Source organism: Mustelus asterias, unplaced genomic scaffold, assembly GCF_964213995.1.
Source record: "Mustelus asterias unplaced genomic scaffold, sMusAst1.hap1.1 HAP1_SCAFFOLD_4150, whole genome shotgun sequence".
In the NCBI taxonomy this organism is placed as follows: domain Eukaryota; kingdom Metazoa; phylum Chordata; class Chondrichthyes; order Carcharhiniformes; family Triakidae; genus Mustelus; species Mustelus asterias.
Genome location: NW_027594095.1, coordinates 1 through 11,852, shown reverse-complemented (window position 1 = coordinate 11,852; position 11,852 = coordinate 1). Strand labels below are relative to the sequence as shown.

Below are 11,852 nucleotides of genomic sequence, written 5' to 3'. Positions count from 1 at the left end.
AGATAGGGAGGGGGTGTAGGGGGCTGGAGGAGATTACAGAGATAGAGAGGGAGTGTAGGGGGCTGGAGGAGGTTACAGAGATAGGGAGGGGGTGTAGGGGGGCTGGAGGAGGTTACAGAGATAGGGAGGGGGTGTAGGGGGCTGGAGGAGGTTACAGAGATAGGGAGGGGGTGTAGGGGGCTGGAGGAGGTTACAGAGATAGGGAGGGAGTGTAGGGGGGCTGGAGGAGGTTACAGAGATAGGGAGGGGTGTAGGGGGCTGGAGGAGGTTACAGAGATAGGGAGGGGGTGTAGGGGGCTGGAGGAGGTTACAGAGATAGGGAGGGGGTGTAGGGGGCTGGAGGAGGTTAGAGATAGGGAGGGGGTGTAGGGGGCTGGAGGAGGTTACAGAGATAGGGAGGGGGTGTAGGGGGGCTGGAGGAGGTTACAGAGATAGGGAGGGGGTGTAGGGGGGCTGGAGGAGGTGAGGGAGATAGGGAGGAAGGGAGTGGATGGTGGGGGAAAACAGCAGGAGATGCAAAAATATAAATTAGGGTTAAAAGTGATCTGCGCCTTTAAGAGATTTCCTGTCGGCCGTTGGATAAAAGACTGGGTTGGCCCTCCCCTTTAAGGGAATGCGGCCTGCGCATGCGCGCCGCGCCCACCTCCTCTCTCTTCCGGGTGAGTCTTGTTGAGTGATGGCTGTTCAGTCGGGGGGGGCGCGCGTACAATCAGCATCCATCCGACCCTTAAACCCCTCCAATCCAGCCCGGGACCACTTCCATCCGTTAGATAATCGCCCGGGCTACCCCCTGGCGACGTTATTTCGCCCCGACGCCCCTTTAATTTGCGGATGATTGCTTAATTCTGTCAGTGTCTCTTGTCCTAACCTGAACCATTTTGTCTCTTTTTTGCAGGGGGAAGGGGGTTGCAGAAGCATTTCTTGGTGGGTTCATTTTTTTCCCTGCCTGAGGGGGAAAATCCCATTTGCCTTTGCTTGATTGCACTGTTCCCCAGCTCCGGCATGTATCCCTGCGTCAAGATTGCGACCACACCAGCATTGGTAAGAGGGATAAAGGTCGAAGGGTCTAGACGGGGGGTGATCTGTGTCTGTTGAAGGGGGGGGGGGGGCGGGGTAACACCAATGCAACCAGTCAGGAGGGTGCATTGCCTCCGTTGCAGCCCGGGGGGGCGCAGATCCTCCTGCATTGGGAAGGTTGCATTGCACCCATTGCCGGAGGGAAACCGGGAGCACCCGGAGGAAACCCACGCAGACACGGGGAGGACGCGCAGACTCCCCGCAGTGACCCGAGCCCCGGGGAATCGAACCCGGGGTCCCTGGCGCTGTGAGGCAGCAGCGCTAACCCCACACTGTGACACCCCCCCCCCCCCCGAGTGTGTCGGGGACTCTGAGCTTTCATCTGATTCATTATTGTCACGTGTCTGGGGATACGGTGAAAAGTATCGTTTCTTGCGCGCTGCACAGGCAAAGCATGCCGTTCATAGAGAAGGAAAGGAGAGGGTGCAGAATGTAGTGTTAGAGTCACAGCTCGGGGTGTAGAGAAAGATCAACTTAATGCGAGGTCGGTCCATTCAAAAGTCTGACGGCAGCAGCAGGGAAGAAGCTGTTCTTGAGTCGGTCGGTACGTGACCTCAGACTTTTGTCCCTTTTTCCCGACGGAAGAAGGTGGAAGAGAGAATGTCCGGGGTGCGTGGGGGGTCCTTGATTATGCCGACTGCTTTTCCCCCCCCCCCCGAGGCAGCGGGAAGTGTAGACGGAGTCAATGGATGGGAGGCTGGTTTGCGTGATGGGACTGGGCTACGTTCACACACACACAACCCCTTTGTAGTTCCTTGCGGTCTTGGGCAGAGCAGGAGCCCCCAGACCGAGCTGTGATACATCCGGGAAGGATGCTTTCTATGGGGCATCTGTAAAAGTTGGTGAGAGTCGTAGCGGACATGCCAAATTTCTCGATTTGATTTATTATTGTCCCGTGTATCGGGATACAGTGAAAAGTATTGTTTCTTGCGCGCTAGACAGACAAAGCATACCGTTCATAGAGAAGGAGAGGGTGCAGTATGTAGTGTTACAGTCACAGCTCGGGGTGTAGAGAAAGATCAACTTAGTATTACATTTAGAATCAGAGAATCCCTACAGTGCAGAAGGAGGCCATTCGGCCCATCGAGTCTGCACCGACCACAATCCCACCCAGGCCCTATCCCCATAACCGTACATATTTACAAACATAGAAAAACTACAGCACAAAAACAGGCCCTTCGGCCCCACAAGTTGTGCCGAACACATCCTTACCTTCTAGACCTACCTATAACCCTCCATCCTATTAAGCTCCATGTACTCATCCAGGAGTCTCTTAAAAGACCCTATTGAGTTTGCCTCCACCACCACTGACGGCAGCCGATTCCACTCACCCACCACCCTCTGTGTGAAAAACTTACCCCTAACATTTCCCCTGTACCTACCCCCCAGCACCTTAAACCTGTGTCCTCTCGTAGCAGACATTTCCACCCTGGGAAAAAGCCTCTGAGAGTCCACTCGATCTATGCCTCTCAACATCTTATATACCTCTATTAGGTCTCCTCTCATCCTACGTCTCTCCAAGGAGAAAAGACCGAGCTCCCTCAGCCTATCCTCATAAGGCATGCCACTCAATCCAGGCAACATCCTTGTGAATCTCCTCTGCACCCTTTCAAATCTTTTCCACATCCTTCCTGTAATGAGGCGACCAGAACTGAGCACAGTACTCCAAGTGGGGTCTGACGAGGGTCTTATATAGCTGCATCATTATCCCCGGACTCCTAAACTCAATCCCTCGATTGATAAAGGCCAGCACACCATACGCCTTCTTAACCACCTCCTCCACCTGCGGGGCCGATTTTAGATTTTATTTACCCCACTAATTCCTCTCACCTAAGCATCCCAGGACACTAAGGGGCAATTTAGCACGGCCAATACACCCTAACCTACACATCTTTGGACTGTGGGAGGAAACTGGAGCACCCGGAGGAAACCCACGCAGACACGGGGAGAACGTGCAGACTCCACACAGACAGTGACCCAAGCCCCGGGGAATCGAACCCCGGGTCCCTGGCGCTGTGAGGTAGCAGCGCTAACCCACTGTGCCACCGTGCCGGTCCATTTGATTTATTATTGTCACATGTTTTGGGATACAATGAAAAGCATTGTTTCTTGCGTGCTATACAGGCAAAGCATACCGTTCATAGAGAAGGAAAGGAGAGGGTGCAGAATGTAGTGTTACAGTCACAGCTAGGGGTGTAGAGAAAGATCAACTTAATGCGAGGTCGGTCCATTCAAAAGTCTGACAGCAGCAGCAGGGAAGAAGCTGTTCTTGAGTCGGTCGATACGTGACCTCAGACCTTTTTTTCCCCCGACGGAAGAAGGTGGAAGAGAGAATGTCCGGGGTGTGTCGGGGGGGGGGGGGGGGTCCTTGATTATGCCGGCTGCTTTTCCCCCCCCCCCCCGAGGCAGCGGGAAGTGTAGACGGAGTCAATGGATGGGAGGCTGGTTTGCGTGATGGGACTGGGCTACGTTCAGACACACGACCCCTTGGTAGTTCCTTGACAGACGGTGTGGGTTTGTCGCTGGGTAAGTACAGGACCACCCGGGCTGTACCCCAGTCTTGTGCCGCGACTGCCCTGCGCCGAACCCTGTCTGGTGCCGACGCTTGGCAAAGGGGTTTTCCGCCGGTGCGATTTCCCCGCCTCAGTTTTGGTGTGTCCCCCTTCCAGGTGCGTTCCGGTTCCCGGTTGCTGTTCCGTCTCGTCGCCCCGGTGTCCGTGGCCAAGCTGGCGAGCCCGTGTTTACAGGTAAAAGTCCCCAAAGCTTTGATTTCGTCGGGAGAAAATTTCCATTGCGTTCGGTGGGGGGGGGGGGGCGGCTGTTGAGTTTGGTGGGAGATGGTGTTTGAGGTAGAGGGTTCTGGGCGTACAGGTACACAGGTCACTGAAAGTGGCAACGCAGGGTGGAGAAGGTAGTCAAGAAGGCAGACGGCATGCTTGCCTTCATCGGCCGGGGCGTTGAGTTTAAAAATTGGGCAAGTCATGTTGCAGCTTCATAGAACCATAGAAAATTACAGCTCAGAAACAGGCCTTTTGGCCCTTCTTGTCTGTGGCCGAACCATTTTATGCCTAGTCCCACTGACCTGCACTTGGACCATATCCCTCCACACCCCTCTCATCCATGAACCCGTCCAAGTTTTTCTTAAATGTTTTTTTTTTAATCTTTTCAGCACAAACAGGCCCTTCGGCCCACAAGTTGCGCCGATCACATCCCCACCTCTAGGCCTATCTATAGCCCTCAATCCCATTAAATCCCATGTACTCATCCAGAAGTCTCTTAAAAGACCCCAACGAGTTTGCCTCCACCACCACCGACGTCAGCCGATTCCACTCACCCACCACCCTCTGAGTGAAAAACTTACCCCTGACATCTCCTCTGTACCTACCCCCCAGCACCTTAAACCTGTGTCCTCTCGTAGCAACCATTTCAGCCCTTGGAAATAGCCTCTGAGAGTCTACCCTATCCAGACCTCTCAACATCTTGTAAACCTCTATCAGGTCACCTCTCATCCTTCGTCTCTCCAGGGAGAAGAGACCAAGCTCCCTCAACCTATCCTCATAAGGCATGCCCCCCAATCCAGGCAACATCCTTGTAAATCTCCTCTGCACCCTTTCAATGGCTTCAACATCTTTCCTGTAATGAGGTGACCAGAACTGCGCGCAGTACTCCAAGTGGGGTCTAACCAGGGTCCTATAAAGTGACCCCGCATTTACCACTTTATCCGGCAGCTCATTCCACACTCCCACCACTCTCTGCGTGAAGAAGCCCCCCCTAATATTCCCTTTAAACTTTTCTCCTTTCACCCTTAACCCATGCCCTCTGGTTTTTTTTCTCCCCGAGCCTCAGCGGAAAAAGCCTGCTTGCATTCACTCTATCTATTACCCATCAAAATCTTATACACCTCTATCAAATCTCCCCTCAATCTTCTACGCTCCAGGGAATAAAGTCCCAACCTATTCAATCTCTCTCTGTAACTCAGCTTCTCAAGTCCCGGCAACATCCTTGTGAACCTTCTCTGCACTCTTTCAACCTTATTTACATCCTTCCTGTAACTAGGTGACCAAAACTGTACACAATACTCCAAATTCGGCCTCACCAATGCCTTATATAACCTTACCATAACACCCCAACTTTTATACTCGATACTCCGATTTATAAAGGCCAATGTACCAAAGGCACTCTTTACGACCCTATCCACCTGTGACGTCACTTTTAGGGAATTCTGTACCTGTATTCCCAGATCCCTCTGTTCAACTGCACACTTCAGAGTCCTACCACTTACCCTCCAAGAACCTTTTAGTTAGGGCTGCACTTGGAATATAGTGTTCAATTCTGGTCGCCGCACTACCAGAAGGATGTGGAGGCTTTGGAGAGGGTTACAGAAAAGATTCACCAGGATGTTGCCTGGAGGACATTAGCTATGAGGAGAGGTTGGAGAAACTTGGTTTGTTCTCACTGGAGCGACGGAGGTTGAGGGGGAGACCTGATAGAAGTCTACAAGATTATGAGGGGCATGGACAGAGTGGATAGTCAGAAGCTTTTCCCCCCCCCCCAGGGTGGAAGAGTCAATTACTCGGAGGGGGCACAGGTTGAAGGGGCAAGGTTTAAAGGAGATGTACGGGGCAAGTTTTTTTACACAGAGGGTGGTGGGTGCCTGGAACTCGCTGCCGGGGGGAGGGAGTGGAAGCGGATACGGTGGTGAGTTTTAAGGGGCGTCTGGACAAATACATGAATAGGATGGGAATAGAGGGATACGGTGGCCGGAAGGGGAGGGGGTTTCAGTTCAGACGGGAGGGGGCAGCATGGTGGGTGCAGGAGGGCCGAAGGGCCTGTTCCTGTGCTGGAACTTTCTTTGTCCTTTGAGTTAGAGCGTGGAACCGTACATCACAGGAAACAGGCCCTTCGGCCCTCCAAGCCTGTGCCGCTCCTTGGTCCAACTAGACCAATCGTTCGTATCCCTCCATTCCTAGGCTGCTCATGTGACTATCCGGGTCAGTCTTAAAGAAGATTGGGTGGGGGAAGCTGAGAGTGTCGTTGGACAAGGTCTTTGACATCTGAATGCCATCTGCGTTCCATGTCGAGAGGGCTGGAACACAAGAGCAGGGATGGACTTCTGAGGCTGTATAAGGCTCTGGTCAGATACCATTTGGAGTATTGTCAGCAGTTTTGGGTCCCCCGTATCTAAGGAAGGATGTGCCGGCCCTTGGAAAGGGTCCAGAGGAGGTTCCACAAGAATGATCCCTGGAATGAAGAGCTTGTCGTATGAGGAACGGGTTGAGGACTCTGGGTCTGTACTCGTTGGGAGTTTAGAAGGATGAGGGAGGGATCTTATTGAAACTTACAGGATACTGCGAGGCCTGGATAGAGTGGACGTGGAGAGGATGTTTCCACCAGTGGGAAAAACTAGAACCAGAGGGAACACAACCTCAGGCTAAAGGGACGATCCTTTAGAACAGAGATGAGGAGGAATTTCTTCAGCCAGAGAGTGGTGAATCTGTGGAACTCTTTGCCGCAGAAGGCTGTGGAGGCCGGGTCATTGAGTGTCTTTAAGACAGAGATAGATCGGTTCTTGATTAATAAGGGGATCGGGGGTTATGGGGGAAAAGGCAGGAGAATGGGGATGAGAAAAATATCAGCCATGATTGAATGGCGGGGCAGAATCGATGGGCCGAGTGGCCTAATTCTGCTCCTATGTCTTATGGTCTTTGACAAGATACCGCATGGTCGGTTGTTGCATCAGGTTAAATCTCACGGGATCCAGGGTGAGGTATCTAAATGGATACAAAATTGGCTTCTTGACAGAAGCCAGAGGGTGGTTGTAGAGAATTGTTTTTCAAACTGGAGGCCTGTGACCAGCGGTGTGCCTCAGGGATCAGTGCTGGGTCCACTGTTATTTGTCATTTATATTAATGATTTGGATGGGAATATAGGGGGCATGGTTAGTAAGTTTGCAGATGACACCAAGATTGGTGGCACAGTGGACAGTGAAGAAAGTTATCTCCGATTGCAACGGGATCTTGATCAATTGGGCCAGTGGGCTGACGAATGGCAGATGGAGTTTAATTTAGACAAATGCGAGGTGATGCATTTTGGTAGATTGAACCAGGGCAGGACTTACTCAGTTAATGGTTGGGGAGAGTTACAGAACAAAGAGATCTCAGGGTACAGGTTCATAGCTCCTTGAAAGTGGAGTCACAGGTGGACAGAGTGGTGAAGAAGGCATTCGGCACGCTTGGTTTCATCGGTCAGAACATTGAATACAGGAGTTGGGATGTCTTGTTGAAGTTGTACAAGACATTGATAAGGCCACACTTGGAATACTGTGTACAGTTCTGGGTCACCCTATTATAGAAAGGATATTATTAAACAAGAAAGAGTGCAGAAAAGATTTACTAGGAAGCTCCCGGGGCTTGATGGATTGAGTTATAAGGAGAGGCTGGATAGACTGGGCCTTTTTTCTCTGGAGCGTAGGAGGCTGAGGGGTGATCTTATAGAGGTCTATAAAATAATGAGGGGCACAGATCAGCTAGATAGTCAATATCTTTTCCCAAAGGTAGGGGAGTCTAAAACTAGAGGGTGTAGGTTTAAGGTGAGAGGGGAGAGATACAAAAGGGTCCAGAGGGGGCAATTTTTTCACACAGAGGGTGGTGAGTGTTTGGAACGAGCTGCCAGAGGCAGTAGTAGAGGCGGGTACAATTTTGTCTTTTAAAAAGCGTTTAGACAGTTACATGGGTACGATGGGTATAGAGGGATATGGGGCAAACGCGGGCAATGTGTCCTCTAGTTTTAGATTCCCCTTGGGGGAGAATGTGGGACTCGCTCCCACTGGGGGGGGAGTGGGGGGAGAATGTGGGACTCGCTCCCACGGGGGGGGGGGGGGGAGAATGTGGGACTCGCTCCCACGGGAGGGAGTGGGGGGAGAATGTGGGACTCGCTCCCACGGGGGGGAGTGGGGGGAGAATGTGGGACTCGCTCCCACGGGGGGAGTGGGGGGAGAATGTGGGACTCGCTCCCACGGAGGGGAGTGGGGGGGAGAATGTGGGAAGGAGTGAAGCTGGATAAATACGTGGGGAGGGATGAATCGGGGGCGCGTGGGGATCGTGCTGTGTAGAGCCGCGGAGGTCCTGGGTGGATCTCATGTAAATTTCTGTCTGTGTGTCTCTCTCTCCACAGGTGGGAGCTGCCCTCCCTGTCGTCCAGGTTCCAGCTCGGGATTTCCAGAACAGCGTCCGGAGCTGCGATATTGACACTGCGGCCAAGTTTATCGGAGCTGGAGCTGCCACGGTCGGTGTGGCCGGTTCTGGGGCCGGAATCGGCACAGTTTTTGGCAGCCTGATCATCGGATACGCTCGGTGAGGGAGCGCCGCACTGTGTGGGAGGGTCGGTGCTGAGGGAGCGCCGCACTGTGTGGGAGGGTCAGTGCTGAGGGAGCGCCGCACTGTGTGGGAGGGTCAGTGCTGAGGGAGCGCCGCACTGTGGGAGGGTCAGTGCTGAGGGAGCGCCGCACTGTGTGGGAGGGTCGGTGCTGAGGGAGCGCCGCACTGTGTGGGAGGGTCAGTGCTGAGGGAGCGCCGCACTGTGGGAGGGTCAGTGCTGACGGAGCGCCGCACTGTGGGAGGGTCAGTGCTGAGGGAGCGCCGCACTGTGTGGGAGGGTCAGTGCTGAGGGAGCGCCGCACTGTGTGGGAGGGTCAGTGCTGAGGGAGCGCCGCACTGTGTGGGAGGGTCGGTGCTGAGGGAGCGCCGCACTGTGGGAGGGTCGGTGCTGAGGGAGCGCCGCACTGTGTGGGAGGGTCGGTGCTGAGGGAGCGCCGCACTGTGGGGGAGGGTCAGTGCTGAGGGAGCGCCGCACTGTGGGAGGGTCCGTGCTGAGGGAGCGCCGCACTGTGGGAGGGTCAGTGCTGAGGGAGCGCTGCACTGTGTGGGAGGGTCAGTGCTGAGGGAGCGCCACACTGTGTGGGAGGGTCGGTGCTGAGGGAGCGCCGCACTGTGTGGGAGGGTCAGTGCTGAGGGAGCGCCGCACTGTGGGAGGGTTGTTGCTGAGGGAGTGCCGCACTGTGTGGGAGGGTCGGTGCTGTGGGAGCACCGCACTGTGGGACGGTCAGTGCTGAGGGAGCGCCGCACTGTGTGGGAGGGTCAGGGCTGAGGGAGCACTGCACTGTGTGGGAGGGTACGTGCTGAGGGAGCGCCGCACTGTGTGGGAGGGTCGGTGCTGAGGGAGCGCCGCACTGTGTGGGAGGGTCAGTGCTGAGGGAGCGCCGCACTGTGTGGGAGGGTCGGTGCTGAGGGAGCGCCGCACTGTGTGGGAGGGTCCGTGCTGAGGGAGCGCCGCACTGTGTGGGAGGGTCGGTGCTGAGGGAGCGCCGCACTGTGTGGGAGGGTCAGTGCTGAGGGAGCGCCGCACTGTGGGAGGGTTGTTGCTGAGGGAGTGCCGCACTGTGTGGGAGGGTCGGTGCTGTGGGAGCACCGCACTGTGGGACGGTCAGTGCTGAGGGAGCGCCGCACTGTGTGGGAGGGTCAGTGCTGAGGGAGCGCCGCACTGTGTGGGAGGGTCAGTGCTGAGGGAGCGCCGCACTGTGGGAGGGTCAGTGCTGTGGGAGCGCCGCATTGTGTGGGAGGGTCGGTGCTGAGGGAGCGCCGCACTGTGTGGGAGGGTCAGTGCTGAGGGAGCGCCGCACTGTGGGAGGGTCAGTGCTGAGGGAGCGCCGCATTGTGTGGGAGGGTCGGTGCTGAGGGAGCGCCGCACTGTGGGGAGGGTCAGTGCTGAGGGAGCGCCGCACTGTGTGGGAGGGTCAGTGCTGAGGGAGCGCCGCACTGTGTGGGAGGGTCAGTGCTGAGGGAGCGCCGCACTGTGTGGGAGGGTCGGTGCTGAGGGTGCGCCGCACTGTGGGAGGGTCAGTGCTGAGGGAGCGCCGCACTGTGGGAGGGTCAGTGCTGAGGGAGCGCCGCACTGTGTGGGAGGGTCGGTGCTGAGGGTGCGCCGCACTGTGGGAGGGTCAGTGCTGAGGGAGCGCCGCACTGTGGGAGGGTCAGTGCTGAGGGAGCGCCGCACTGTGGGTTAGTGCTGAGGGAGCGCCGCACTGTGGGAGGGTCAGTGCTGAGGGAGTGCCGCACTGTGGGAGGGTCAGTGCTGAGGGAGTGCCGCACTGTGGGAGGGTCAGTGCTGAGGGAGTGCCGCACTGTGGGAGGGTCAGTGCTGAGGGAGCGCCGCACTGTGGGAGGGTCAGTGCTGAGGGAGCGCCGCACTGTGGGAGGGTCAGTGCTGAGGGAGCGCCGCACTGTGGGAGGGTCAGTGCTGAGGGAGCGCCGCACTGTGTGGGAGGGTCAGCGCTGAGGGAGCGCCGCACTGTGTGGGAGGGTCAGCGCTGAGGGAATTGCGATCCTCGAACCAATATAAAGCTCCTACTCTTTTTCTATTCACCCCCCCCCCCTCTCTCTCCCCCTCTCCCCAGGAACCCCTCCCTGAAACAGCAGCTGTTCTCCTACGCTATCTTGGGGTTTGCCCTCTCGGAGGCCATGGGTCTGTTCTGTCTCATGGTGGCATTTCTGATCCTATTCGCCATGTGAGGACGGGGAACGAGAGAACCTGGCAGCCGTCCCTCCGACACTGGACCCCGTCTGGACCGAGAGCCCCGCCTGTCTAGACATCTCCGGTGGGGCACCCAGTCTGAATTTACAATGGCGGCGGATCTCCTGGTGGACCCGGAGAGGATGCGTGAGATTTTAAACATAGATATCATCGCCAAAGAGTTGCTTAATCTTCAATAAATCTTAATTTTGGTAAAGCGGTCTGTGTTAATCATTCCGGTTCAGTGGGAGCGCCGCACTGTGGGTTAGTGCTGAGGGAGCGCCGCACTGTGTGGGAGGGTCAGTGCTGAGGGAGCGCCGCACTGTGTGGGAGGGTCAGTGCTGAGGGAGCGCCGCACTGCGGGAGGGTCAGTGCTGAGGGAGCGCCGCACTGTGTGGGAGGGTCAGTGCTGAGGGAGTGCCGCACTGTGGGAGGGTCAGTGCTGAGGGAGCGCCGCACTGTGGGAGGGTCGGTGCTGAGGGAGCGCCGCACTGTGTGGGAGGGTCAGTGCTGAGGGAGCGCCGCACTGTGGGAGGGTCGGTGCTGAGGGAGCGCCGCACTGTGTGGGAGGGTCGGTGCTGAGGGAGCGCCGCGCTGTGGGAGAGTCGGCACTGAGGGAGCGCCGCACTGTGGGAGGGTCAGTGCTGAGGGAGCGCCGCACTGTGTGGGAGGGTCGGTGCTGAGGGAGCGCCGCACTGTGGGAGGGTCGGTGCTGAGGGAGCGCCGCACTGTGGGAGGGTCAGTGCTGAGGGAGCGCCGCACTGTGGGAGGGTCAGTGCTGAGGGAGCGCCGCACTGTGTGGGAGGGTCAGTGCTGAGGGAGCGCCGCACTGTGTGGGAGGGTCAGTGCTGAGGGAGCGCCGCACTGTGGGGAGGGTCGGTGCTGAGGGAGCGCCGCACTGTGGGAGGGTCAGTGCTGAGGGAGCGCCGCACTGTGTGGGAGGGTCAGTGCTGAGGGAGCGCCGCACTGTGGGAGGGTCAGTGCTGAGGGAGTGCTGCACTGTGGGAGGGTCAGTGCTGAGGGAGCGCCGCACTGTGGGAGGGTCAGTGCTGAGGGAGCGCCGCACTGTGGGAGGGTCAGTGCTGAGGGAGCGCCGCACTGTGGGAGGGTCGGTGCTGAGGGAGCGCCGCACTGTGGGAGGGTCGGTGCTGAGGGAGCGCCGCACTGGGGGAGGGTCAGTGCTGAGGGAGCGCCGCACTGTGGGAGGG

General features: G+C 56.9%; 1 protein-coding gene across 1 annotated transcript; it reads left to right on the top strand.

The window, feature by feature from the left end:
- The first annotated feature begins 652 nt into the window (after window positions 1-652).
- Window positions 653-10,861, top strand: LOC144490978 (ATP synthase F(0) complex subunit C3, mitochondrial-like). The gene is made up of 4 exons (XM_078208652.1): window positions 653-1,041; window positions 3,747-3,824; window positions 8,251-8,429; window positions 10,529-10,861. The coding sequence occupies exons 1-4, from the start codon at window positions 1,003-1,005 to the stop codon at window positions 10,641-10,643; spliced, it is 411 nt and encodes a 136-aa protein (XP_078064778.1). The 5' UTR covers window positions 653-1,002; the 3' UTR covers window positions 10,644-10,861.
- Window positions 10,862-11,852: the final 991 nt, after the last annotated feature.